The sequence below is a fragment of the Sciurus carolinensis genome, chromosome 5 (genome assembly GCF_902686445.1).
Source record: "Sciurus carolinensis chromosome 5, mSciCar1.2, whole genome shotgun sequence".
NCBI classification, from domain to species: Eukaryota; Metazoa; Chordata; class Mammalia; order Rodentia; family Sciuridae; genus Sciurus; species Sciurus carolinensis.
Window position 1 is genome coordinate 3,605,310 of NC_062217.1, and position 25,548 is coordinate 3,630,857.

The 25,548-nt window shown below is 48.9% G+C and overlaps 1 protein-coding gene across 4 annotated transcripts in view; it reads right to left on the minus strand.

Annotated features, from left to right (window-relative positions):
• Myo16 (myosin XVI) overlaps positions 1-25,548 on the minus strand; it is a 606,187-nt gene that overhangs the window by 62,669 nt on the left and 517,970 nt on the right. For all 4 annotated transcript variants that reach the window (XM_047554578.1, XM_047554580.1, XM_047554577.1 and 1 more), the window contains exons 28-30: positions 20,380-20,482; positions 3,979-4,075; positions 3-249 (exon numbers count right to left, since the gene is read on the minus strand). In XM_047554578.1, coding sequence (XP_047410534.1) covers positions 3-249; positions 3,979-4,075; positions 20,380-20,482 — 447 coding nt within the window. The remainder of the gene's footprint in view (positions 1-2; positions 250-3,978; positions 4,076-20,379; positions 20,483-25,548) is intronic.

Below are 25,548 nucleotides of genomic sequence, written 5' to 3' on the forward strand. Positions count from 1 at the left end.
ACCTTCTGGGTCCTTCCTCTTGCTTGCTCCTGGTGGCTGCCTTCTCTTTGTGAGAGGGGCCATTCATTTCCTTCCGGAGTCTGTCATTCTCCCGGGCAATGTCGAAGGCGTTCTGAATGACCAGGGCATCGTAGGCTTTCAGCGCCCTGTCCTCTGTGTTCTGCAGAAAGCTCTTGATGGACGTGACCTCCTGCTGTTTGATGCTCATTCTCTGAAGCAGGTGTTGGTGTGCTAGAAACCCTCGTATAACTTCATAAAAGAACACAACCCCGGGTCAGTGAGCAGAGCAAGAGGGAGGAAACCCAGACACAACACAAACAAGAAACATGACTGCAAAATAAGGTACATTTAACCCAGAAAAAGAATGTACGCAGGCATCGACATCTCTTATTAAGGAGGATATCTGAATTCAGTAATGGTGACACTCAGGGTAACCATCCTTGACCTGACTGAGACCTTGCAAATGAAGTGGATAACAAAGATTTCCCTCCTTTTTTTGGTAACACAAGCTGGAAGCTGATGGCCCAGAGTTAGACCAATGGCAAAGAACCAGCTGCAACTCCAGAGTATTTGGGGTGCAGCTCCTACTGCACAGTTTTGGGATGTCTTCATTTTCTCCCATGATATCAGATTATTCCAGAAGCATCAAGATGCATGGATTTAGTTTTTGAAATGTCATGCATATATTATTTCTGAGACCTTGATTTAACTCCTGGATAAATCAACAGTGTGGAATTTATAGAGAGGTTTTTGTAGAAGTAAGGGACATCCCTCCTGTTTTCCAGGAAAGAAGACCAGGAAAAAGGTGTAAAAACTGGGGAAACAGGTGAGTGCGAATGCTTCAAAATCACCATCAGTAGCCAATGTAAGAATTAAAAAGAAAAATAAAACACCCCTACTAGGAGGCACCCAAAATGTCTCAGGCAATCTGTTAAGTCATTTAATGCTGAAAAGAAATGATCACATGTACCATCATGCCCATTTTGGACACAATGATAGTGGGATTTCCTTATTTTCATTATTTCCTCCAGAAGAAGACAACCAACAAGAGCACAGCCGGGGTTCCAGTCTCGGGCCTTTAGGCCGGGCTTCGCTCCTTCAGCTGCAGTCACTCAGACGTGATTTGTAGCTCTCCAGGGGTGCAAAGCATCAGCCCAGGAAGTCGCGGGAAGCATATCTTCTTCAATCAATGGGAGGAAGGACTTTCTGACAATTAGCACAGGGTGGAAATGGATCGGGCTGCCTAGGGAGAAAGGGAGCTGGCTCCCAGGCCCTAAGTGTACGCGAGACAAGCACAGAAAGGCCTCTTCCTGGGCATGCGGGACCGGTGCTGGCTGTGCACAGGGGCAGGTTGTGGTTCTGGGCAGAGTCTTTCAATTGCTACGTTGCCATCCCTTCTGACTCCCAATCTCTAAGATTCGAAGGAGCTGTGGATTAAGGGGACTAATGCATGTGGCTGACACTGCCATGTTGTCTTTTGGGGCGGCAGACGCTTACGGAACATTAAGGACCTTAGACCATCCCAAAGCTAGGAAGCAGCAGACGTGGGCCAGCTCAGGATTTCCCTCGAATTGTTGAACGGAACTTTCTCCAGCTAGGGCTTCACAGGAAAGTAAGGTACAGGGCTCCAGCACGGGGTGCCTTTCCCTTCTTTTCAGATGGCAATTCCAGAGGCTGAGCTCCTTGGAGTGCAGCTGCATTGAGTTGACTTAGAACCTTCACGCTGAACTAATCTAAGCAACTAAAGCCAAACAGTGAAAGGCATACCATACTTCAGGATGATGACATGAAACTAAATGAAGAAGTATTAAATAAGCGTGTCATGGGCACGGGGAACAGGGGAGACCTTAACTTGACCTGTTCACCTGCTCTTTCTTGTTACATAAAAAAAAAAAAAAAGAAAAGAAAGAGAGGTTGACTTTTGGAAGGTGAAGGTAAGAGTGTATTCCAGGTGTTTAATCTCTTGCAATAAAGAGAAGATTAACATGGATATGCTAGACCCCTCCCAATCTCCTGACATAAAACTCTCCAGTGGATTTTCAGAGGAAATGGATTGTCTACATTCAGAGGACTTCACTTTCTCTCACTTCAACCACCAGCCTTCTAACACTCTTCAAAAATGTAGTATCAGTTGCTAAAAGTCAGAATCTTTAATAAAAGATAGTTAATGAAAATAAACTTGCCACAAATGTATTATGGTATTATTGTCCTCCTGACAATCCCCAAATCCTGTCTCTATGGACCAACTATGTTGAGGTTTTCAATTATTCTTATTCATTTTCATCCAGAAAAAGAAGAACATACATAGAAAATTTCCAGTAGGAATAATTTGAAATTACAATGATTAAATTTGAAACTAAAATTTATAGCTTTCTTTCCTCCAGACACTTACAATTTAAAAAATGGGACTCTTTAGAAACTGGAAATGACTCCAGATTGTATAAATTTTGAGTAAACTTAGTATCAGCAAAAAATATTGAGGGAACTGTTCTAAGAGATGTAAAAATAAGAATCAATAATTAATGCTTTGCCTTTAAGAGCCCATAATTTTAAAAGTGCTTTCGTATCCATTATTTCATTTATGCTGCATGGAATTAGGTACCTTACCCTGACACCATTTTCTAGACCATTCTCAAATTCTATCTTTAGAAAGGTGACCAGAAGATTGGGCTTCTTGCATCTTCTGCTCTGTGTCAGTTGTGTTGTGGAACTTGGTAGAAGAGATATTTCTAGTGGGCGCCCCAATGGAAGACAGGGCACACACCCCTCCAGTTACCCAAGGAGAACTTCCTGGCATTTGGGATGCCCTGTCGAGCATACTTGACATCATAATCAATGGAACCTTCCCTGTCCTGGTTCTAGCTGTGGCTGCAAACGCACGTTCAGATTTAGTGCACGCAGGCAAGGCTGAGACTCTAGGTTTCCAACTGGCCCCCAGGTGAGGTAGTGGCTGCAGCGGCTCAGAGGCCACCTGGGTTGGTGCAGGGTAAGTAACACCAGTGGGGATTGCCAAGGGGGAGTCCAAAACAGAACTGTGACCCAGCCCCTGCCTGGCCCCAGGGAGGGTGAAGTTACGGGGCAGATTATCTTCTCCAGAGAGAAGATGCATTCTGAACTAAGGGGTAAGCACGGGGTCCTCACTCGAGCTCCATTACCCCAGCCTAGCCATGTGGCTTTAGGAGACTGCCCAGAGAGCTTGCTGCTCTGACAGCTGGAGTTGGGTAGACAGAGAGGTGGACCACAGGTCGGGAAGGTCGAGGTGTCAACCACAGGGAGAGCTGGTCCCGTGGGGTGTCTGAGCACCTGCTTCTTAGGCATGAACGTGGTTTTCAAGAAAGAGATGTCTGCTGAGAGAGAGGGCGGCTGGGTGCCCAGAGGCTGAGGGGGCAGTGACAGGGACTGGCCCCAGAAGAAATGCTGCCACATAACCCAGGGGATAGGCAAAGAGCTCCTGACTATATGAAGAGCCTGGCCAGGAAGCTGTGCCGAGTCACACCGTGCCCGTGGAAGACCCCGTCCTTCCCCACCTCCTCCTCCTCCTCTCAGTCCTGGCCTCCCTGTGGTCTCGACTGAAATGGCCATGGCATGTGGCATGTTCACTGTGCCAGATGGAGGGCTCTTCCTCTGCAGATTGCAAGGTACAATCTATTGTCTTGTGCTTCTTATAAGGATCATTAATCCTGAATAGCTGCAATAAATAACAAGATGTGAATTCTGTCCTCCAAATTGTGGGGTGAAGACTGAGTACAAAGTTTCATAGGAAGGTTACTCAAAAGCACCAGCAGCATCTGTAAACCCTGGAGAGGAGGCAGGTAAGTAGCCAGCTGGGCCATGGTGCCTCTCTGCCCTGCCTGTAATGTTGGGGACAGGCAGGGTGACTAGCTATGGGGTGGATACCACTGACATTTAAATTCAGGGAGCGCCGAGTGGGTTCGAGTCCCGTGACTCAAGGGCCTGGAAGGCTGGTGCGACGGTTACCTTTCTGGCAGGTTATGATCTTCCTCTGCAGCTGCAGGCAGAGTCCGTGAAGCTGGTCAGCATGCCCGTGTCTCAGGAACACCTTGTGGACTCCCACCTGAAAGGCAAGCAGTGGGGAGACGCTTACTAGCATGGAGATGACGCAGTGATCACGGGCAAACAGTCGAGATGGGCGCCATGCGGTGCTGCCGCGGTGCTTGCCTGGTGCTGGCGTTGCGTCTGCCTGCGGATAAGCGCACCTGGCCTGATCTCCGCTCCTCCTTTCTCCACCCAGAGCAGGGAGACTGAGCGCATAAAGGAGAACAGACACGTGAAGAAACCAAACTAAACATAAATCTAATGCCTCGATTGTTTCATTTCAATTATTTTCCCACTACACCATGAATTACGATAAGCGAAATCTTTATATGTCTGTGATTATTAATTTCAGCACAGCAGTAAAAAAAGACCCTAGAGAGTCTCTTCCAAGCACAATCGCCTGGGCGTCTGCATAGATAGGAGTTGTGCCAGGGGCAGGCTTCTCCAGAATTTTAAAATGAATTTCAGCAATGACATCAAACTAGTTTCTATGAAAAGCTCTAGAAGCATCCAAGCTGAATAAACTACCATTAACAAAGATAATTGCTACAGAAAATTCCTAAAACCCAGCATGTTATAAGTGATATCCATACAATTTTAAAGTACTTTTCTTGTGTGCTGTGCTTCTTTCCTAGGAATTGGCAGGGCTGGGCCAGGTGTGCTGGGCCTCTCCTGGCAGGGGCTGCTGGGCTGGGAGGGGAACCACCTGGACAAAGGTAGCAAAGCCCACGGGAGCGAGGGAGCTGGGAGGTGAGGCTCCACCAGGTCCAGACGATCCCCACAGGCAGGTGCACCCGTCACGTTCCCAGGCAGACACGGCAGAGCAGGAAGCCTGAAGCGGTGCCCCAGAGCAAGCGCTGGGCTTCACAGTGGCGAGGCCGGCCTGCGCCCCGTGTCACGGCAACACTGAGGTGTGCACGTGAGTCTGCACCATCAGGCTCTGCGAGGGCTCAGGGTCACACATGCCTTCAGAGCGTGTGGCCAGTGATGCTTCCCGAACCTCTTCATGGGGAAACAGTTGACTGCAAACACAGGCCGTCACAGCCACCCTCCATCCGACGCGTCCTCGGCCACGGCTGTGGCCTAACCAACAGGACGGCCAGACACTGCGGCCGTCAGGCTGATCAGGCGGACGGGTGCGGGAGGCTCAGCATGGGCCCACTTCGGAGAATTCTGGTACCTAGATGTCCATCTTCCTTCAGTTTTCTTTGCGCTGGTTGAAATTCGAGGCTGTCGCATAGGTGGGTGGCGACTGAGTGTTCTTACTTTTTCTTCCTTGTATTGCCATGCTCTCTCCATAGAGAGAGAATAAAATCTGTAGTCTTTTTTTTCCTCCCAACTGCCGACTTATTTTGGCAGTCGAAAGGAAGAACAGTTGGTCCTGGCTGTGAGCTCTGCAGACAAATCTGTGAGCCAGGCAGAGGGAAGGAGCAAGCATGTCACTCTGCCCATCACTGACTGTGGGAAACTGAGTCCCAAGGCAAAGCGCATACAAACCTGGGTTCCAGCATGAAACTCCAGACACACGAGCCAGCAACACTGCATGCTATGTGATGGACATGCTCGTGCAGAGTTTTAAAAATAAATTCCAGCATGACATCAAATTGGTTTTGATGGAAAGCTCTAGAAGCATCTGAATTTGTCTGAATGTACTATCATTGACGAAGATAACTGCAACAGAAAATTCCTAAAAGCCAGCATGGTAAGCTACATCCACGTTCCTTTCACTATGAATGGAAGAAGGTGACATGGATCTAGCTCCTCTCCTCAGTTACATGTGGACCCTTGCAGGAAGGCAGCTGAACAAGATGACTAAGGTGGCATTTCTAGCAGCCATTTGGAAAACCAACTTAGGTTCATATCAAACATTGTGCAGGTTTAGGGGTCAAGCAGGGGGGCTTACCCTCAGGGAGCCCCCAGTTTCCTGCGGAGGGCCAGCCCAAATACAAGCTCAGTGCAATGATGGAACTGTGTCCAAGCAGCACAGCGTTTCGGAGGAGGGAGCTGTCAAGATGCGAGCAGGCAGGATTCTCAGGACTATGCTTAATGAGCTATTTGAGAGACAAAGAGGAATTTTCCAGAGCACCTTGGGAGGGCAGAGAAGATGCATGTGACTCAGAGAAAGGAACACATGGAAGTCAGGAACCCAAGCAGGACAGTGGTCTGGGTACAGCTGCATGGACAGTGAGGCGGGAGGAGGCCACACCATGGGGGCAGTCCAGGAAATATGTGGAGGATCTCCTTATGGGCAGTCGGGATATGCTGGAGGATTTAAGGAGGATCAGGTCTGAACTTAACAAAACACATTTTTTTGAAATTCGTTTTGAAGTTGATGATGTTCTTCTGAAGCTCTGGACAGACTCAGGCCTGAGCTCCAGGAGGCTGCTGGCCAGGCGGCAGTGCAAAAGGTGAGCGGCTTGGCCCGGAAGGTTCCAAGTGCTGCTGGTCAGGGTGCTCCTGCTGGCCCTCAGGGTGCAGGGGGCACTCCTCTCCTACCAGGCTCACTCTCCTTCTCTCCTGGGCTTTGCTGCCCCGTCGGGGTCCCCGCGGGCATCGTGAGCCCTATCGGTACTAGGGTTAGACACATTCACAGCCCTGAGGAACAGGACCTGTGTATGGAAATGCTCCCAGGCTGGGGAGTGGGGAGGGTGGGCTCACGCTGGGGGGAACCAGATGAAAAATTGTGAAGGTTTGCCTGAGGTGAGTCTGAGAGAGACGACAATGTCCCCTGGGATGGAAACAAGGCACACGGGCAGCTGGACTCTTGGGTCAGACCCTGACACCTGCCAGGAACACAGCACGGGTCACAGAAGGCAGGGAAGCTAACGTAGGGCATAAGGAGAAGGGGAGGAATGTGAAGAGGAAGGTCCAGCAATGGCACAGCCAGAGCTGGGAGTGGACCCAGCCGGCCCCTTCTCCTCCTCTAAGCAAAAGGAAGTAAGAAAACGTGAAACCACATAATAGAGCATTTCCAGGAAATGGCCAGTTTGGGTTGAGATAAAGCAGCCACAGTGGCAGGAGCAGAGAAGATGGAGTCGACTCACACGGTTAGAGACCTCCCAGCCTCAGGTGGTGGGAGTTGGGAAGGGGACGCAGGTGTCACAGGTGGATCTGCCTGACGGAGAGCTGGGAGTCCTGTGGGTCCAGCAGGGGAAGGGGTGGTGGAGTGCCAGGAGGAGACAGCAGAAAGGGCAGCCCTGCGCCCGGAGCTGCTGCTGGGCTCTGGTGTCCTGGTGCCTATCAAGTCTGCCTGGCTGAGGCCCCAGGCTCCTGTGTGGAGAGGGGTGCTGTCGTGACCCTCAGGTGGTTTCCAAAAAATCCTCATTCAACTAGTCGAGCTGGCTTTGCAGGTATCCAATGGATTCATATTATTCTGCACTCTAGAATTTATTTGTGGAGTTGGCAATATTTGGAGATGCTCTTTGAAGTGTGTCTTCTCTTTGAAGAAGGAAATTAGCAATTGCTTAGTATTTTTGAGTTTGTCTTCAGAAACCCTCCTAACTCGGGACTCCATTTGCACTGATGCTGGTGATGAATGAAGACATGGTCTGACTGTGTGGCAGGGAAACCCAGACTAGATCACAGGACTGCCGTATGTTCAGGGAGCCACACTGAATATTGGTGGCACTGACTGGGAAATGTGCTGGCCCTCGTTCATGTCCCATGGAATGAATGACCCATGTCCCAGGGTGCTCCAGGGAATACTGTAAGTCAAGGTCCACCCTAGTCAGCCCAAGGGTTCAGATTCAGATCACTCCTGTCCTTGGTTCTGATGCGTACTCATGGGGAAGAGGAGAGGAGGAGCTCCTGTCCCGAGCTGCGCACTCTGGGGCAGAGTGTTCTTACCTGAGATAGGAACATAAATGTTGCTCTGACCCCTGTAAGAGCGAGCCATCGATGAATCAGACGTCGCTCTTTCATTAGAAACCATTAGGACATTTTTTTTTGAAGTGACAGATTTTAAAGGATTAAACAAAATTGTCATTGATGACTTCCAAAGCTCCAATTATTGCTACAGTCTTCAGGGATTTTAAAGAGGTGTAGGCCGTGGGAGCAGACAAATGGAGGCGCGTGGTGACGGGCGTGGGTGGCACGGGGGCTGCGTCAGTAGAGAGATCAAGGGATCCTGAGAAGCGCTTCTGCCTCTTCTTTTTTTTTTTAGTACAATTTTAAGAGTACAGTGTGTTTCTGGCAGTACCTTTGAAACAGCGTTTACAAAGAAAAATTATAGCTATTATCCTTTGAGGGTTTATATGATGCACACTTTTCTCTGCCTTAATGAAACTGGGAAAAATGACTAATGTAGAAACAATCTAACATATTGTTAATACAGAAAAATACTGTCAGCCCTCATCTCGGTATACCCAGGAATTCTTCCGGATGTGATGACACATATATTATTTGTATCCTACATTTGACTAATTTGGCACATTTGCTTGCTGTTCCTAAAGACTACAATGAGTAATTGTTTCCCTTGTTGGTAAGTTGAGGAAAGTTTGGGTCACGAGACTCTGCTTTGACCAAAGAAGGCTGCACCCATTCAAAGGACAGAAAGGGTTTAGTTTATGCATGGGTGGTTCAGAAAAGTAACTAAAAATCATTTTGAAATGACGGTGCAATTTCACCCAAGGAACTATGCCCTCAGAGGAGACTGAAAGGACTCCACACCCACAAAGGGGAGAAAAGAGAGAGGGTGCCTACATCCCAGGCAGGGTCAGGTCTTGGAGGGCACCTGGCTCTGCCTCTGTGCTAAGGAAGAAGAAAGGGTGCATTTAGAGTCAGGTGTTCACACAGCAGGTTAGGGCTGGACAGGCCATTAGTCTGGACCCTCTGGGCTCTGGAGGAAAATATGCAGATACTCTTGACACGAGACCATCTCCAACTGCAAGATGCATGTTGACCTCCTAGGACCTTGTTCACATACAGACACGGATTCAGGAGGCTGGGATGCAGCTCAGGAGTCTCCATTTCTGACAACGGTGGCATGAGTGTGGTCTGCAGACCATGCCACACAGTCACTCTCTTCTCTTGAAGCTTGCCTCCTGGGACAACTCCCTGGTCCCCTTTTCTGTGTCTGCCACCTCTGTTCAGTGTTTGTCACAGGTGCCTACATTTTTTGCTCCCTGGTGAAATGTTAGCCATCCTCTGAGTTCTCATGAGATCCTCCTTTTAGTTTCTACACTCTCCCTGGATGAGCTCATTACCAAAAACTTTGGCTACACAATACTCATTAATCTATAGGTTCATCTAATTCCTGCATTCAGCCCTATGTAAATCATCTCCCAGTGCACACATTTATATCAATGTTTCATCGGCTCGAGCCTCCTGTGTTTTCCTCTTCCTGCAAGTAGGATTCTTGTCCTGTGTTCCTACCCCAGTGATTGACAGGACCGCCTCCCTGGAAGCTCCTCGTGTACCTCAGTCCCAAGGTCTTTACGAATACCATTTCTTCTCACTCCTGGCCCACAACTCCCTTCTGGGTTAATGGAGACACCCGGAACCCCCCAAATGTCATACCAGTTCGTTTCCCCTTTCCTTTGGGCCCCATTAAGTCAAAGGTCTATTGATATTTCCACCTCCAGAAACTGCCTAGGGTTACGTGGATTCTTCCTAAACTATCTTTGCAATGATCTTTCTAGACATTAACCTCATTATGTTATTTTCTATTTTCCTAAAATTACTTAATAATAATGATTTGTCAGAATTTTCAGGATGATGTTCAAGTCTTTAAGATAGTTATTAGACTTGCTTAAGAATAGTTCTCTTGAGCCTTTCTTTCCTTCTTTCTCTTTTTTTTCTTCCCTTCTCTCTTCCACTCTTATTTTTAACTATGCAAGTATACTTAACATGAGATCTACCCTCTTAACAAATTTTTAAGTGCACAATTCAATAGTTATAGGCACAATATTGTACAGCAAATCTCCAGAACTTATTGAATACACTTGGGCTTAACTAGTCCTAATATTTATCACATTGTTTACTGGGAAATTGTTTTCTCCTCAGGATCCACATATACCATTCTTTTTCCTTCAATTCTTCTCTCTGCACCTGTCCACTGGGTAAGCCCCTGTTCATCCTTTGAAACCCACATGGCTTAGTGAACTCTCAGCTCAATGTGTACCTTATAATAATGAATTCATTTTAATAGTTTATTGTGTCACTAATGTGCCTTGTATAACCTGTAGCAGCTCTGTATCTTGGTTGCGTCATTATTTATATACCTGTTGTACTATGCAACTTAACAATGTGGTATTTATGGTCCGGGACAATACTGAAAATATAGGGTCACAATTTAGATATATGAAGGTGAAAGAAATTAAAATAAATGGATTAATAAGATAGAGAAGGAAGAATTCCAAAAAGAATTCTCTATAGCTATAAAACATGAGCTCAGATCTTTAAAAAAGTGTTCATTTAAAATAAATCTTAATCACTTTAAATCTGCTAAAGCTGTTTGACTAATTTTATTAAAATACATCTAACGTGATTCAATAAATAAAGATGTTAAATTTCATATTTCATAATTTGAAATTTCCAATACCTCTGGTGCATAGGATTATCGTAGACCTAAGTCCAACACCTAACTTATTCTCTATTCTTTACCTGTCCTTTAACTCACCTTGAACCATGTCCCCGATCTACTAATCTTCTGGGAACTTGATGCCTCTGTTTGGCCCCAGGCTACAAGGCCGTTTTTGAGGTTGGCTTCAGAGCCTCCATAACATGACATTCACAGATCTCTGAAGAGGGAGCTCCAGGCCACTCTCGGCCATTGGATCCAGCAGAATGGCTGGCCGTGGAGGGCTCGTCCTGCACTCCTCCGGGGCCCGCCCTAGCTGCAGGGAGTCCTGGCCCCATGGCTTCAACACTGTGGTGTGCTGCTGGATGGCAGCCCTGTGCTGGTAACTACTGGAACGTACTGTTAATGCAGATTTATTTTAATGGGAACATTTCATTATGAATTGTTTCTTACTAGTCAGAATTCACCTAAACATTTTCATCTCCCTTGCTCTGTAAGCCTGAGCATCGTTCTAGCAAATACTTGGAGCAGGACAGGACAGCTGTGTCGCAGCTGCATTAAAGTGGCCATCTTCTCTCGCTGTAGCCTTAGCACTCCAGAAGGATGCCCTGGCACCTCGCAAAGCCCCCTTCCAATGGAAATCTGCGCCCAGCCTCCGAGAAGCAGCTGAACAGAGCACTCTCTTCCAGTGCCCTGATGTCGGGAGTTCTCCCCCAGAGCTGTTTCCTTCCTGCTGATCTGAGAATGTCATTGTGCTCTTTAAAGCACTGTTCTTTCTATTTTTACCCTGCCAGCAGCTTCTGTGCCTATCAGGTCATCCCTTCCCAAGACAAGCATGCTCCAAGCCCCAGCACTGCCATGTGTTCCCGCACAGGACTCCGCCCAGGACCAGCCATCCCTGGCCCCTCCTCACGCTTCCCTGGGATTCGGAGGCTGATTCTCCTTGTCTCACATTTACTCATCTGTCATCCTGCATCTCTCTGTACTGTACGTCCGTGTATCTATCCATTAATTCATTCATTCACGAGGCAGACGTTTGCCAGGGCAGGCCCGGTGCCAGGGCCGAACCAGGCTCTAGGACCACAGGGACCGGGGTACAAGGTCCCCTGGTGCCACTGCGTCAGGAGGCTGGGCAGAGCACCCATCCAAGCAAGGCTCTCCTCTCCAGCCACGCTCAGCCCCGCCTGCACTGCCCCCTCCCGATGTCTCGATCCGCGGAATTGCAGGGGTGCCCACCGCCTGTGCTTCTGCTGCTGGGGCAGCATGCTACGTGTTCATGGTAGCTTTGAAAACCCAGGGAAAGGAAATGTTTGGATGTGCCGCCTGGTTCTGAATGTCTGAATGTACTTTTAAACATCCTCAAAGGATACATTTATACTAAAATGCAAGTTCTTTTCGTTATAAATAGACTATTCTTGAAGTTTAACTTCAACACAGAGAAGATAATTACAGCCACACGTATCTCATAGAGTCCTGTATCTTCTGGTATTTGAAGAAGGTGGTTTGGCTTGAATTACATATAATTATAGGTTAGGAAAAATTAATTACTCTCACCTAGAAGAGTGTGGCCTGCACAGCAGGCAGGGATGAGGAAAAAGCGCTGTTTTGAGCTTGCTGGTGAATCACTCACGGTGCGATCCCGTATTACCTCATTATGGGAACCATATCAATGATGGTCAAGAGTGTTAAAAACCCCCTGTTCCCAAAGACACATTGTAAAAAGCAAACCAGAGCCACGCCAACAGGACCATGAGTTTCAGAGTCAGAGACAATACACGTGATGAGCTAACAGACTCATTTACAGGGTACTCTTCATCTTTAGTTTTCAACCAAATGGGCCCAGTAATGTCAATAATTACTGCCTGACCCATGGAAGGGGCATGTGACAGAGATTAGGAGTGGCATAAACATAACCGCAGCCTGCCTGCTAACCAGGGCAGTGTCCCTGGCACCCACGTGCTCCTGGATGGCTTGTTTCCATGTTTGCTTTACTCCTAAACCCAAGGCCCACGGCACTTCACCCTGGGCATCTGGCCTTCCATGGCCTGCCCTCAGGAATGTTTTTAGATATTCAGAAATCCTTAAGTGGCTTGCTGATTTTCCAAATTCATGTCCGGTGGTGCAACTGTGTTTCATTTGAGACTCACATTGATCTTGGTGAGCTATCTTTTGCTTTCCATCTTGGAAGGGCTGAGTCTTTTCCATCATTTGGAATTTTCATGCAATTTTTTGCAGCAAATTCATTTTTCTTAAGAAAAGCTAGGATACATTCCTAATCTGCACTCACATTTGGGTTTGAAAAGAGACTCTGCTGTTTGAGTCCCTGATCTTCAGCAGTTGTGCTTACTAACGGCCACCTGCAGAGCTGTCCCCCACACCCGCCTCCTCTGCCCCCTCTGCTCTGCCCACCACTGCTCTCTCTGGTAGCAGCCTGCCAACTGGCTTCCTGGCCCAGTTCTTGTTTAAATAGAAGCATGTTCAAAGCGTAAAGCAGGTCCTGGTGCTGTCCTCTCTGAAGCTCCTTGGTAGCTCCCCAGGGAACGTCAAATGGAATCTTGTCTCACCCAAGATCCTCTGCTGCCCCTAACATACTCTCCATGGCGGTTCTTCCCCTGGTGGGTGAAACTGGAACTTGATGGGCAAAACACCTGAACTACCGTAAGACTTCTGGAGCATAAGAGGGCTCAAAAGTGCTTGTAAAATATAAAGCTGGAATTGGGGAAACCGCAGAGATGGAGTTGATTGGCATAAGCAGGAACGGCATTTTTGAGCTGTTAAGAGCTGCTTACTGCCCAGTAGAATTAATCTTTGAACAACCGATCATTGTATAGCAAAGATATTTTTGCCTCCCCAGAACTAAATTTTCACAAATTCTTCTCCTTTGCAAGACAATTAGTCAAAAAACAAAGGCTGAGGATCTCTGCTCCCAGCGTTATTCCTCCCACTTCACCTGGTTCTCTGGTAGCTCCACTACCAGTTCTCTGTGACAGCCTGCATTTCAGATCTCAGCACACTCTGCTCCTCCCTGGACCCAACTGCCCTGTCCCAGCGCCTATCTAAATTGATCTACCACCATGGTGTCCTTGCTGCTTCCCTGCTCGTGTGGATCCTCATCTGGGCTTGCTTATTTCCCCTGGACCTTGCCCCCCACTGGACTGTAAGGCATCATGATCACCACGTGTAACTTCAGGAATATAAAGGCGCTTAATAAATGTTGCTGAATCAATCAGTCAGTAAGTCTGAAGGAGAAGAGATTAGACCGATTTCTAAGAGATGAAACTTGGATTAGGCAGAGCCACAGTTTTTATTTAGCAATTACTTAGTGCCAGATAGTATTCTAAGCCTTCTGCATAATGAAGCTGAGATGAAAGCTATAAAGTTACTTTAAAGGAAGAAACTGTCACACGTCACCCAAACTTGACTGCAGATGCCTTCACTTCCAAAGGGAAAGTGTGATCCCAAGCAGGAGGCTCGCTCATGCATACATTCATTCAACAAATACTGGTTGACTGTCTAATATGTGCCAGACCCTAGGGGTCATGACAGGGAAGGACACATGCACACAGAGGAAAATGTGTGGGATCTGTCCTCATGAAGCTCAGGCTGCAAAGGGGGAGAGATGTGGTAGAAGTCACACACACGTAATATGATTTTTTAAAGCTAAGGGGTGAACACACCAAACATCCGAGTTCTCTCTCAGTAATTTAGTTTTGGGAAGTTTCTTCTTTAATTTTTTTTTCTATTTTTAAATTTTCTTATCAGGAACACACACTATTTTTCTAACAAAAGTGTGTTGATATATCTGTCCATGGTATGTGTTCAGTATGAACAAAAAGAAAAAAGAAAAAAGAAACTGAATTATACATATATGTGGCAATTTCAGTTAGAATATACATTGTTTCAAGAGATACTCTTAAATCCTTAGTGTTTACTTTTTTGACGCTGATCATTCCAGAAAAAGAGAAGGAATACAAAGGGAAGGATGATTTCGTAGGCTATTTTCTAACTTGTATTATAGCTGATTTATGGAGTGCTCCTGGAATAATAAAATAAATTTACGGTACTAATAAGAGCCAAGGCCCCAACACGAGTGTCTCCTCTCAGAAGATGCAGAAGAGCAGGCGTGGTTAAAACGGCAGCAGCTCTTGGCTGCTACTTTTATTATCTTTTCTCTACTGTACTACTTTAGGCTAATGAAATAATAAATCCTTTGCCCAGCTGATTTTATTTAAGGTTATGGTAAAATGTTAATCTTGTACTTCTCAGCACTGCACGAGCAAATCCTTTAAAGATGGCATATTTTACAGTGACACATAATGAAATCTAGACGGTCCCACGGGAGTCACGGGAAGATGACGACAGTGACGATCCTCCTTAGTGAACAAACACAAATAGGAAAAGCGTATCTCATTAAAGCATGGGCTGGTCTTGGGTCAGTGCGGTGGGTACTTCCTCGGCTCTGTCTCTCACACGGGTGCGACTGCACATGGGGATTATACCGCGTGGGCCACTGGGGTGCAGGTGAAGTTCTGGTTCCATCTCTTACTCTGATGAGTCCTCAGAAGCATCCCTGGGTCTGACTCATCCTTTAGTGACAAGGGTAATCTCCAGAACTGACCCTGAACTGCTCTTCTGCCACCTCTGGCAACAGATGTCAGGGGCCCCTGCCTCACAGGGGCCACACAGGACGCCTGTTTACCCGGCCACAGTTCCCTCCACCAGGAAATGGTAGGAACCTCAATTGCAAGTGTCCCCTGACCGTGCTCCTTCCCTGGGCGAAGCTACCTGCCCCCCTGCCCTGATCCCCCGAGCTCCCAGCCCTGTTCTGAGTGGTACCCCGGCAGTGCAGGAACCGCTCGACAGATTTGTTTCTCTATCCATCATCCCTCCAGATGGCTGGAAAATGAATATAGCATTCAAATAACCACACAGCAGAAACCGTCCTAGAACCAGGAGATGCATAGAAAATGTGTGAAAATCAGATTATACCACTTATTTTTCCACTAAGAATGAGTCTCAAAGGTTTTCATTTTACATAAATGACATAACATGCACAATGAGCATGTTCCACATGCAGCTCAAAGCCTGCCGGGCTCCTTCCTGTTGCTTGGGGCAGGTGGGGCAGAAAGCACAGGTGCAAGGCCCGGAGACGGGGAACACAGACTCTCAAAGCCACCTAAAATAGCCCTGAATTTAAAAATGTGTCTATTTAGATAAATAAGACATGATAACCATGATGATAAAACAAACAGTGAATGTTAACAAATAGCGGCTTAACTGTTTTCAAACTACGACTTGATTCAAAGTATTTGGATCATTTTTCTACAAATGAAATGATTCACGGACTCTGCTTCATAAAGAAAAATATATCTGGTGGAACAGCAAACAGCCCTAGAAGTGAGTCATGTAGATTCTATTCAAGTCACTTCAAGAAACTTCCACTTCTCCTAAGTTAGCCAAATTTTGTTTTGTCAAAAAGGACACAGCTCTGACTGGCCCACCGTGCTTTTAAACATGCCATTCCTTCGCCAACTCTGATGACACACCAGCAAGAGGGAGGTCCTCCCAGCCACCACTGCATCTGACTTTCTTACTTTTTAAAAAAACAAATGCAGTGGAAACGACTATTTTGAGTATAAGGGAACAGTAACACCCAGAGCCCACCAACACCTGTGGCTAGAGGTCCAACCCTGTGCGAGGCCCGAGGCTGCCTTTGAGCAGCAAGGGCTGGCTGTGTGGAGCACAGCGTGGAAATCAGCTCTCAGAAAGCAAAAGCACTTTTCTCTAAAATGCTCTGAATAATCATTTTGGCCTAATACCATAACCTACATCACAGGTATACTGATGTAGTAGTTAGACATTTTAAAATCATTTTTAATCATGGAAATAAGGCATGAATACATTTATAAACATAGCTATAAACAAAATTTACATCTGATTCTCAGCTAAAAAAATTTCCTAGGTATTATAAGTTAGGATTTTGTTGTGCATTATGTTAGATTTTAAAATTTCATATGTACTTATGTATTTATATAAAAGATGGACTATTATTTGGTAGCTTCCTAGTCACATGGGTAGGCTAGAGTCTGTGCTGTGTCCTTCTGCCCCTTGGGTGGAAGTACGGCTGGCAAGCGACAGACAGGGTCCCTTCTGAAGAAGCAGTGGTGCTGGAGGAGGGCTGGCGGCCCTTGGCTAGGTGTAGGGAGGGCCAAGGCAGGCCCTGGGGCGGTGGGGACAGCCAGCGGGGAGGCGGCGACCACACAGTACACCACGGGCATCTGCCAGCTGTGAGCTGCTGAGTCACAACAGCGCAGCGAGACGTTTCAAACTGCCTTTGCTCAAGCAGGGAACGCAACGCGACTCCAACCTGACTCGCATCTCCAGGGAGAACTGCCTCCCGCCTTGTTTGCTCCAGGTGGCTGGGTGGCATCTAGGTCTTGGCTCTCAACTAGAGTTGATGTCAAACCTCACGTGATTGCAGTCCTCCTCCTCCTCTGCCTCCTCCTCCCCTTCCCCTCACCCCTGTCCCACTTTCCACATCTCCGCTTCTTTCCAAAATACAGCTGGAAGGAGTGTGGAAATGCTCTGTGCTCCTGGCTGGCAGCTGGCTGGGGAGGCTTCTGATGCGGCCGGCCTGCAGCGGGAGGAGTCCCGTGGGTTTCCCTACCCTCCTGGCACAGGCCAGACAGGGAGCTGCTGCCCAGGTAGGAGGGCAAGGCACAGGTGCTTCCGACACAGCAGGACTGTGGAGTATGACCCAGGCCTTCCAGTCCCCCTGTTTGGACAGAATGACTTCAGGTGGTGTATTACAGATCCAGCTGAGTGCAGAGGAAAGAACACAGCATAGGAAGGGTCATGAGCTGGCCTCAGCGAGGTGGCCTTCCCACGAAGTAAACCTCCGCCTCACCGACTGCTTCTTCAGCGTGCTGGCCTCCAGGTGAGGACCCTCGGAGGTTTTATTTTCCCGGATCTGGGGACAATACTACACACCTGCTGCTTTCCTCTTCCTGCGTGGAATTATTTTTAGGCTCAAACTAAACCAAGTACGAGAAGTTCTGACTGGCTGTAGCACACGTGTGGATAAGAGGCATTCTGATTTATGTGGTGCTACAAGTTCCTCTATCGTGAAGAGCGACTGGCATGCCCAGGAACACACGTGTGCCCAAAGGGTGGAGAGCAGGTGTGAGGTGTGTGCAAAGCCAACAGCAGAGGGCAGGCATGTCTGCCCTCACCTGGGACAGGAGACGCTGATGTCTGTCAAATGTCACAATGGACAGAGTGTGGTCACTAGGGAGCTGACCACTTCAGGCTGTCCTTCAACAGCGTCTGACTGAATTAGGGAAGGATGACAAAACCTACAAGATCTCCAAGAACCACTATAGTGGCAATAAATGGCTAATGTTTTTGTTTAAGAGAATCGAATTTCTAGCTAAGACCAAATGCAGGTTCACACAGAAAAAAAAAAAAAAGACTCCAATCTCTTCTCTCCTCTAGCATTGCTTTTATAAAAATATGGGAAAGAACAGCCACTAATTTCATACTAAGTATTAAGGGCCAAGGCATGGGCACTGGCTGCTAAATAAAAGCAGCGGCACCCTTGGCCACTGGCCGCGATGCTGCAGGTGCACTAGCTGTCCGTGCCCACCTGGCTGCGGCTGCAGTCGACAGCTCCATACTAGCTGTCACAGGATGGACGAGGCACAGCAGAGTCCACAGCAGCACCTTGCAGTGATCCCCACATCTGGAACACGTGCTTTCCTTCTGAAACTGAGGAGTCGGAGTGCAGGGTCGGGAATAAGTGATTTTTTTTTTTTTTTAACAAAAATCGCTTCGTGCCTAATGTACAAGTGAAACGTGAATGAGCTTTATTTCTATGAAGCCAATTACTTTCCTCATGGCTTACGTTATGTGAAAGTTTCCACCCTGAAGAAGCGGCAGGAGGGCAGTGGTCCTCAGCGGGAGGACAAGGAACAGGAGAGCAACATCTCTAGGAATGAATGGAGGACTCTCTCCCTCAGTCTCTCATTTTGTATTTTCAGCCTCTTTGTGTGGAATTAGAAAACGAGGAGAAAATGGATTTCTGCAATGAAAGGGAAACCCTTTCCCATTTTTAAACTTATGATGTTCTTTTTCAAAGTTCTTACGTGCGTTCCAATTTCGTGCCATCCTCAGCTGCTGTCTCAAGTATCCCGGCACAAACACAGCTCCAGAAGGAACCACAGTGGCCAGGGTGCGCTAGCGTGACTCCCAGCCTGCTCCACAGCCAGACCCTCCCTCACAGCGGGCTGGGGGCACCCTGCTCAGGGCTGTCCTCACGGAAGAACTGCTGCAGATTCCCTTTCTCTCGCCCTAGGCGTGAAAATGCATGCGTCCATGTGAAGCCACACGTGTATGCATACATGCACACAGACACGCCTCATCTGTGAGCATTCTATAGAGGAAAAAGGTACCATAAGAAAGTCTGGGTATTAGGCTATTCCTGAACCCTTACTCCACAACTGCTTATTAAAAGATTCCAGGGATGAATCAGTTGAAGTGACTCGTGCTGCCTACAGGCCTGGTAATCACAGGATCTGTGCATCCCACATCCATGTCAGCGACTTCGGCGTGGCTCGCTGACTTCAGCCCTGTTAGTAATCTCCCCTCCTCCTTCCTCCTTTATCCAGTCTTCTGGCACTGATGCGCATCTCTGACAACACAGTGAGTAAGCTTCCTCCTTCAGACTCTTATTTAAAGTTCAGCTTCCATTATTAGTTAGAAAAAAGATAGCAAAGAAAGGGGCAGGGTGGAACAATGAAGTCGTGACTCAGCAGTGCCGACGCCAGGCTCTGTGTCCTGGCCATGGACACACGAGTGCGCTGTGACCTGCAGTAGGCTGGGGACACGTTCAGACCCAGCCTGCAGTTCAGAACCAGCGGCTTGTGCCGCTGAAGGAAAGGCCTCACTTTTGGTCTCACCGATGATCTCACCTTTTCTCTTACAGACGCCCGCCTGTCCACTCTTTAGAGAGGGTTATGTCTGCCTTCCGGTAGCTGCTCTCTCACCGGAGCTCTCGGCTGCCAGCCATGCTGCTTGCCACCCATGTGCTTTCAGGAGTTTCAAGGCCCAAACTTCCACATGGCCCTTGTCGTGGCCAGGACCGCTCTGATGTTACCTTCTCCTCACATCTGCTCTTCCCAAAGGGAGTCAAGGGTGGGATTCTGATGCTCTTTGGGGAAACAACACATGAACTGTCCCCTGCCCAGGTGGGCACGCCACATGTCACTTTATCTCGAGTGGCATCCCTTTCACTGGTCATAGTGAAGCCTCTGCCACCAAGCGAGGCCTGAGGTAGCGGCAGCTCCACACCATGGCAAGTGGGCCGCAAAGCAAGACAGAGGGAGACAGGAAAGGGCCTGAACAGGGCCAGAGCCAGCCTGGCAAACCCCGGACTTGAGAACACTCCTCAGGTACCAGCGCAGAGCCAGCAGATAAGCCCAGCTCCTCAGTGTCCGGCCCCTCTGAAGCTTCTACTGCTCAGTTTGGATGTCGAATGTCCCCCAAGGTCATGTGGGATCTGGGCAAATGGAGGGCCTCCCACCGTGGCTGTGCCAGTCTCCTAAACTGCCTCACTGCTGGCTGAGACGCAAAGACCCGGCATCATGGAGACACTGAGCCCCGGGGAGCTGGCTGGATTCTGTTCCACGCCCTCACCTCAAGGAGCTCGCTTCTGGCAGGAAGACCCGGCGGCTCCTCGCAACCACCCAGCCCACTCCTCAAAGTCCCACCCTGGAGAGAGAGCCCACAGCCTGCGGACCACCAACCTGCCAGCCGTGCAGGTTACACTGCTGGAGAAGAAGCCGGCACCTGTCCTCGGCGGGCTGCTCCTGCTCCTGGCGCAGCAGTGTGTCGGCCAGTGGCTTGTACCTGTCAGAAGCAGCAGACACAGGAGAGTGACTGACGTGCAGAGCAGATGAGCCCCTTCCACAGGCCTGTCTTCCTCACGTCACAGTTCAGTCCCCAACTGTGTCCCGGGAACCCCAAGCCCCCGTCCCCTGTGCACCCACCAGCCCAATGTGAACAAACCGTCTTTCATGGGGAAGACGACTTTTCAAATGAGTCAGATATTTTTTCAAGCCTTTAATTTATGTTTAGAACTGTCACAGAGTGATGTAAACCATTTATATCAAGGAAATTTGAAGAGAATAAAAATTTATTAGTTTTAGGCATTTGATTTGCTTTTTAAAAATACACCTCATAAGAAATTCAAGCATCTTTCTTATGACCACTTGAGAGTAAATCTAGCTGTTGTTAGTCAATAATAAAGGATCCTGAAAATATCTGCAAATCCTACTTAAAGGAGAGGTAGGATAGCTTCCTCCTCATGTATTAGGGACTGAGTGTTTTAAATGTTCTTAAAGTACATTGTCATTTTGCAAAGTACCTCTGAGTAACAGACTTGTATTGCTTAGCTGAAATTTGCAGCAACATAATAGTTTTGTAGATTTTTCAAAAATGACTTCCAAAAGTATAGCACCTGTTCCCAAAAGTCTATATAAAAACTCCTTTGCACTTATGGTATTTAACCTAATCTATAAGCAAGACTGCCCAGGAGGAGGAGGAGAAAGAAAATGGGGAGGAAAAGAAGGAAGAAGAATAGGAAGAAGAGGAGGAGGAGTGGGAGGAGGAGGAGGAGAGGAGCAGGAGAAGGAGGAGGAAGAGGAGGAGGAAGAGGAGGAGGAGGAGCAGGAGGAGGAGAGCCTCAGCTGAGCAGTGGCCTGTGCATTGTATGCTGCAGATTCTTGTGATCAGAACGATGCTCAGGTCAGGTGGTTCTGCGAGCTGATGGGAATCAATGCCAAAACTCCGACCTTGTCTTCTGTCATTTTCTCTGTGATATCTCACTGCTGACAGTAAGGACACAGCAGCAAATCTGACATCTAAAGCAAGTGCTCAGTTCCCTTCCGGTGGTCAGGAAGCAGCAAGCTGCCTGCACACCCTGACTCACTTGCCTCCCTCTGAGTGGCCGTGAGGGCAGGGGTCATGCACCGTGGACAGCTATGTCAGATCCATGTGCACTGCCTTATCTCTGCACATCCTGCAGGTAAGTGAGGGGCTGTACCTGGGCCCCTGCTGCAGTAACCGTGTGTGTCTGGCACGCAACGCAGACTGGGAAAACACGCCTGCTGTGGAGTGAGTGAGTGTCTCCTGAAAGTCACAGGGTGGAACTCTACTCAGGGCTGTGCTGTAGGAGGGGGCCTTCGGCCCCTGGCTAGGCATGAGGGTGGAGTGCTCCTGAATGGATTGGTATCCTTAGCAGACACTGCAGGGACCAGAGCTCCTGCTTCCCCACGTGAAGGCACAGTGAGAAGATACCTTGGTCTTGGGCTTCTAGTCGCTGGGACTGTTAGACATACGCTTAGTCTACGGAAATTTGTCATCGTGGCTTGAACTGACCAAGACAACACCTGCTCGCCTCCTCAGCAGGAAACAGTGCTTATCTCCTTTCTTGAATCCCTAGCATGGTCACTGAAAGCTCTGTTTGCTCTTTTTCCTGGATGGAGGATCTTTACCACCTTGCTAGCCACGGCCTAGACAAAACCACTCCGCCAAGGCCAGCAGCAGCCCTCCTGCTCAAAGACAGGCCTTGCTCCTATGTCATGCTCACAGCGCAGGAGGGCACAACCAGAGCACGTCACTCACAGCAGAGCCTGAACACTGAGCTGATGTCAGAGGCCAGGGCATGAACCCCTGCCCAGCACTGTGGTCATACTCAGTACCCATAAGTGATGTGCGAAGCCTGCGGTAGCCAGTGTGAATTTCTGATGGTCATTAAGAATGTGAATTCTTACACACCAGGCATTCAGGGTGGTGTCTTTGTCTTATCTTGACCACATTGTGGTGGCTACAGAAAAGAAAGGGCGACGTCCAGGGAGAGAGAGAGGGCAGGGCACACAGGCGTACTGCCTGTGAGTGAGCAGGGTCGGGAGCTAGGTGCTGGTGTCTGGTAGCAGTCCAGCGGCTGAAGGGGACAGGCGACCTAAGAGACCATCTCTCCATGTAGGTAAGAAGCCGGGGCAGGGGGCTAAAGCAAACCCTCTGGCTTCAACTTTGCAGCACATTTTCTATGAGGCCCATGGCAATGACCTGGCAGCGATTCTCTGCCCATCCTCAGTGCCACCTGTTTCTCTGGATGAGGTGCAAATTCTGTCCTTCAAGATGAACTCCTATCTGTCCTCAAAGTGCACCCATTGCTCTGGGGTCAGGGACCATCTTGTGCATTTCGTGGCATCTGCCTCTGTATGTAGCAGGTGCAAATGGGTGCCAAGAGGCCTGCGTTTGGGTAGGCGGAGGGAGGATGGGTAGCAGCAGGCCCTGGGCACTGAATGAATGCTGAGCGCTTCTCATGTCACTGCGATACTCTTCACAGACGCAGGGAGCCCGTGTGACAATCCCACTTGACAGGAGAGAGTGGTGGTCAGAGAAGTGAAGTCCCTTGCCCACATACAGGGAGTTGATGGTGCGGGCGAAGATCTGCTCTCCAAAAGACAGGAGCATGGATCTTTGGAAACAGGGTCTTTGCAGGGTGGCCAAGTTGCCATGAGAGCATTAGTGTGGGCCTTACTTCAATCCCACGCTGGTCTTTAAGGAAGAGGCACCAGCACAGCACCACATCATGGCGGCAGGAGGTGAAGTGAGGCGGCTGCAGACCAAGAGGACCAAGGCCTGAGGCCGCCACCAGGAGCCAGGAAGGGCAGCAAGCACCGCACCCCCTCTCTGAGAGTAGGGCCCTGCCTGTTTTCAGCCTCTGGCCTCCAAACATACTGCAGGCTGTGGTACTGTCTTACAGAAGCTCCACAATCAAGTGGTAACTGTGGCTGAACTGGAATTGGAACCCAGGGCAACCTGACTCCACCCCATTGCCACAGTCAGGGTGAGAACAGCCTGCCCTGTCCCCAGAAGGGCCTAAAGTGCAAGGAGGAGCGAGCATGCAGAACCGAGCAGGAAAAGAGCGCTAGCCATCCCTTCTTCCAGGGGGCCCTGGGCTTGCAGGCAGCTGGGCCGTGGGGCGGCATGGGGAACGCAGGCTCGTTTGTGCCTGGGGAGCACCAGCATGCCCACCATTCAGCCGGTTACACAGCAAAACACAAGCTCTCAAACGATCTCTTTATTCTCTCTGATAATTGTCTTATTTGGGAGCTTTTAAATTATAACCAAGAACTTAATTTATATAATTCAAGTATCTGAATACAGTGTTAACAAGTTAGAATAGAAACCTTGCACTTAAAGCCTTTTTTTCACTTTATATTGTTCTTGTGACACTTGAAATGGCATCGTTCTGACATTTCCACTGAAAAGACAAAAACATCATCTTAGGCAGGGCAAGAGACCCTGTTTCAGTGAGACCTTGGTGAGTGTGTCTTTGGGTCATGACTGGCATCCACAGGTGGTGTTTCAGCATGGAAGAATCAGATCATTCTATCACTGAGCTGAGTGGCCGCCCAGGAACTTCAATCTGAGACTGAGGCCATGCAACTGCAGCAGCAGGGGGTCCTGAGCAAGGGGCGACTGCAGGTGGGACTTGCCAGCGCTCACTCTCCACACCTTCACCTCTGCTGTCCCAGACCAGGGCGCCTGGGTCCACCGGAGACCCCAGGCTTCCACCTTTCCTCCATCTTAAATGAACTACCAAAGGTAAGAATCAAGTCCACTGGCTCTTCTTGTCTCAGCCTGGGTTAGAACAAGGGGAATGACTGCCATCGGCTCCACCTCTAGGATTGGGTCCCAGTAGCCCCTGCATCCCAGCTCCATCAATCAACTCACCAACACCACTGAGCACGGAGCATGTGCGGGGGCTCTTCCAAGCATGGAGAATGTACGGGGAGCAAAACAGACTAAGTCGTTATAGTCTATCATGAAGAAGGAACCAAAAAGTAAGGAAAAAGTGTGTCAGATAAGCTGTCAACGATTCAGAGAAAGAAAGTGCCTACTGTGAGCAGATCCTTGACAGGAAGGAAGCTGTGGCTTCTCTAGGCTGAGGGGAAAGGAGGTCCCGAAGCTCCGAGGGAGCACCATTCATGCCTGTCCGAGGAACATCGAGGAGGCCAGCGTGGCTGGGGAAGCGGGAAGAGAGGTGCAGGAGGTGAGCTCAGAAAGAAACACATGGGAAAGGGTGTGGGCCTGCAGATGACCAGCAGGACTTGGCCGTGACTCTGAGTCCTGCGAGTGAGCAGGGAGGAGAGGAGCCATGTCACGTGGCACTGAAAGCATGGTGGAGGCAGCGAGGCTGAGAGCAGGCTATCTCAGGAGCAGGACAGCCGGGAGACCCTGGAGGCCCTTCCCAAGCTCAGGTGAGAGACACGGAACCAAGATGGCACCAGTGCAGAAGTGAGGACCAGTGGGACTCAGCACAGGCTTGGGTGGAGCCAACAAGGTCTTCTGATGGATGGAGGTGAAAGGAAGAGCAGATGAAACCAAGTGGCTGGCGCATGGTTTTACCGTCCACTGAGATGAAATAGCCTGGGAAGAACAACGGTTTCCCCTGACCAGTGCTACACGGAAGGGAGGGAAAGAATGCCAGTGGGAACCCAGGGGGCAAAGTCAGGCAACATCAGAAGGAGCCAAGGACCACTGTTGGCCATGCCCCCAGACCAGACGCGGAGCCCCTGGCCACCGTCTAGTAAGCGGAGGGTTTCCTCACTGCCATGATCTTTCAATGACTGGACAGGCTGGTGCTGACCCTTTAGAAAACCGAACTAACTTCTTTAAAGGTGTCCTTGGTGTCCTTGTGGAACTCAAGTCTTAAGGGGAGGCTTCAGGTGCCTCCCCTTTCCTGTGAATGTGTCTCTGCCTCCTTCTGACTTCCCCTTCTTCCTGACGCTCTGCATCCTGAGTTGCTGATCTGTAGTCAGGGGACAGGGTTCAAAGTTCCTGAAGAACGTCCTTAATGTGGGCACTATCCATAGAGTGCTTGCCAGAGGACGCAACCTCTC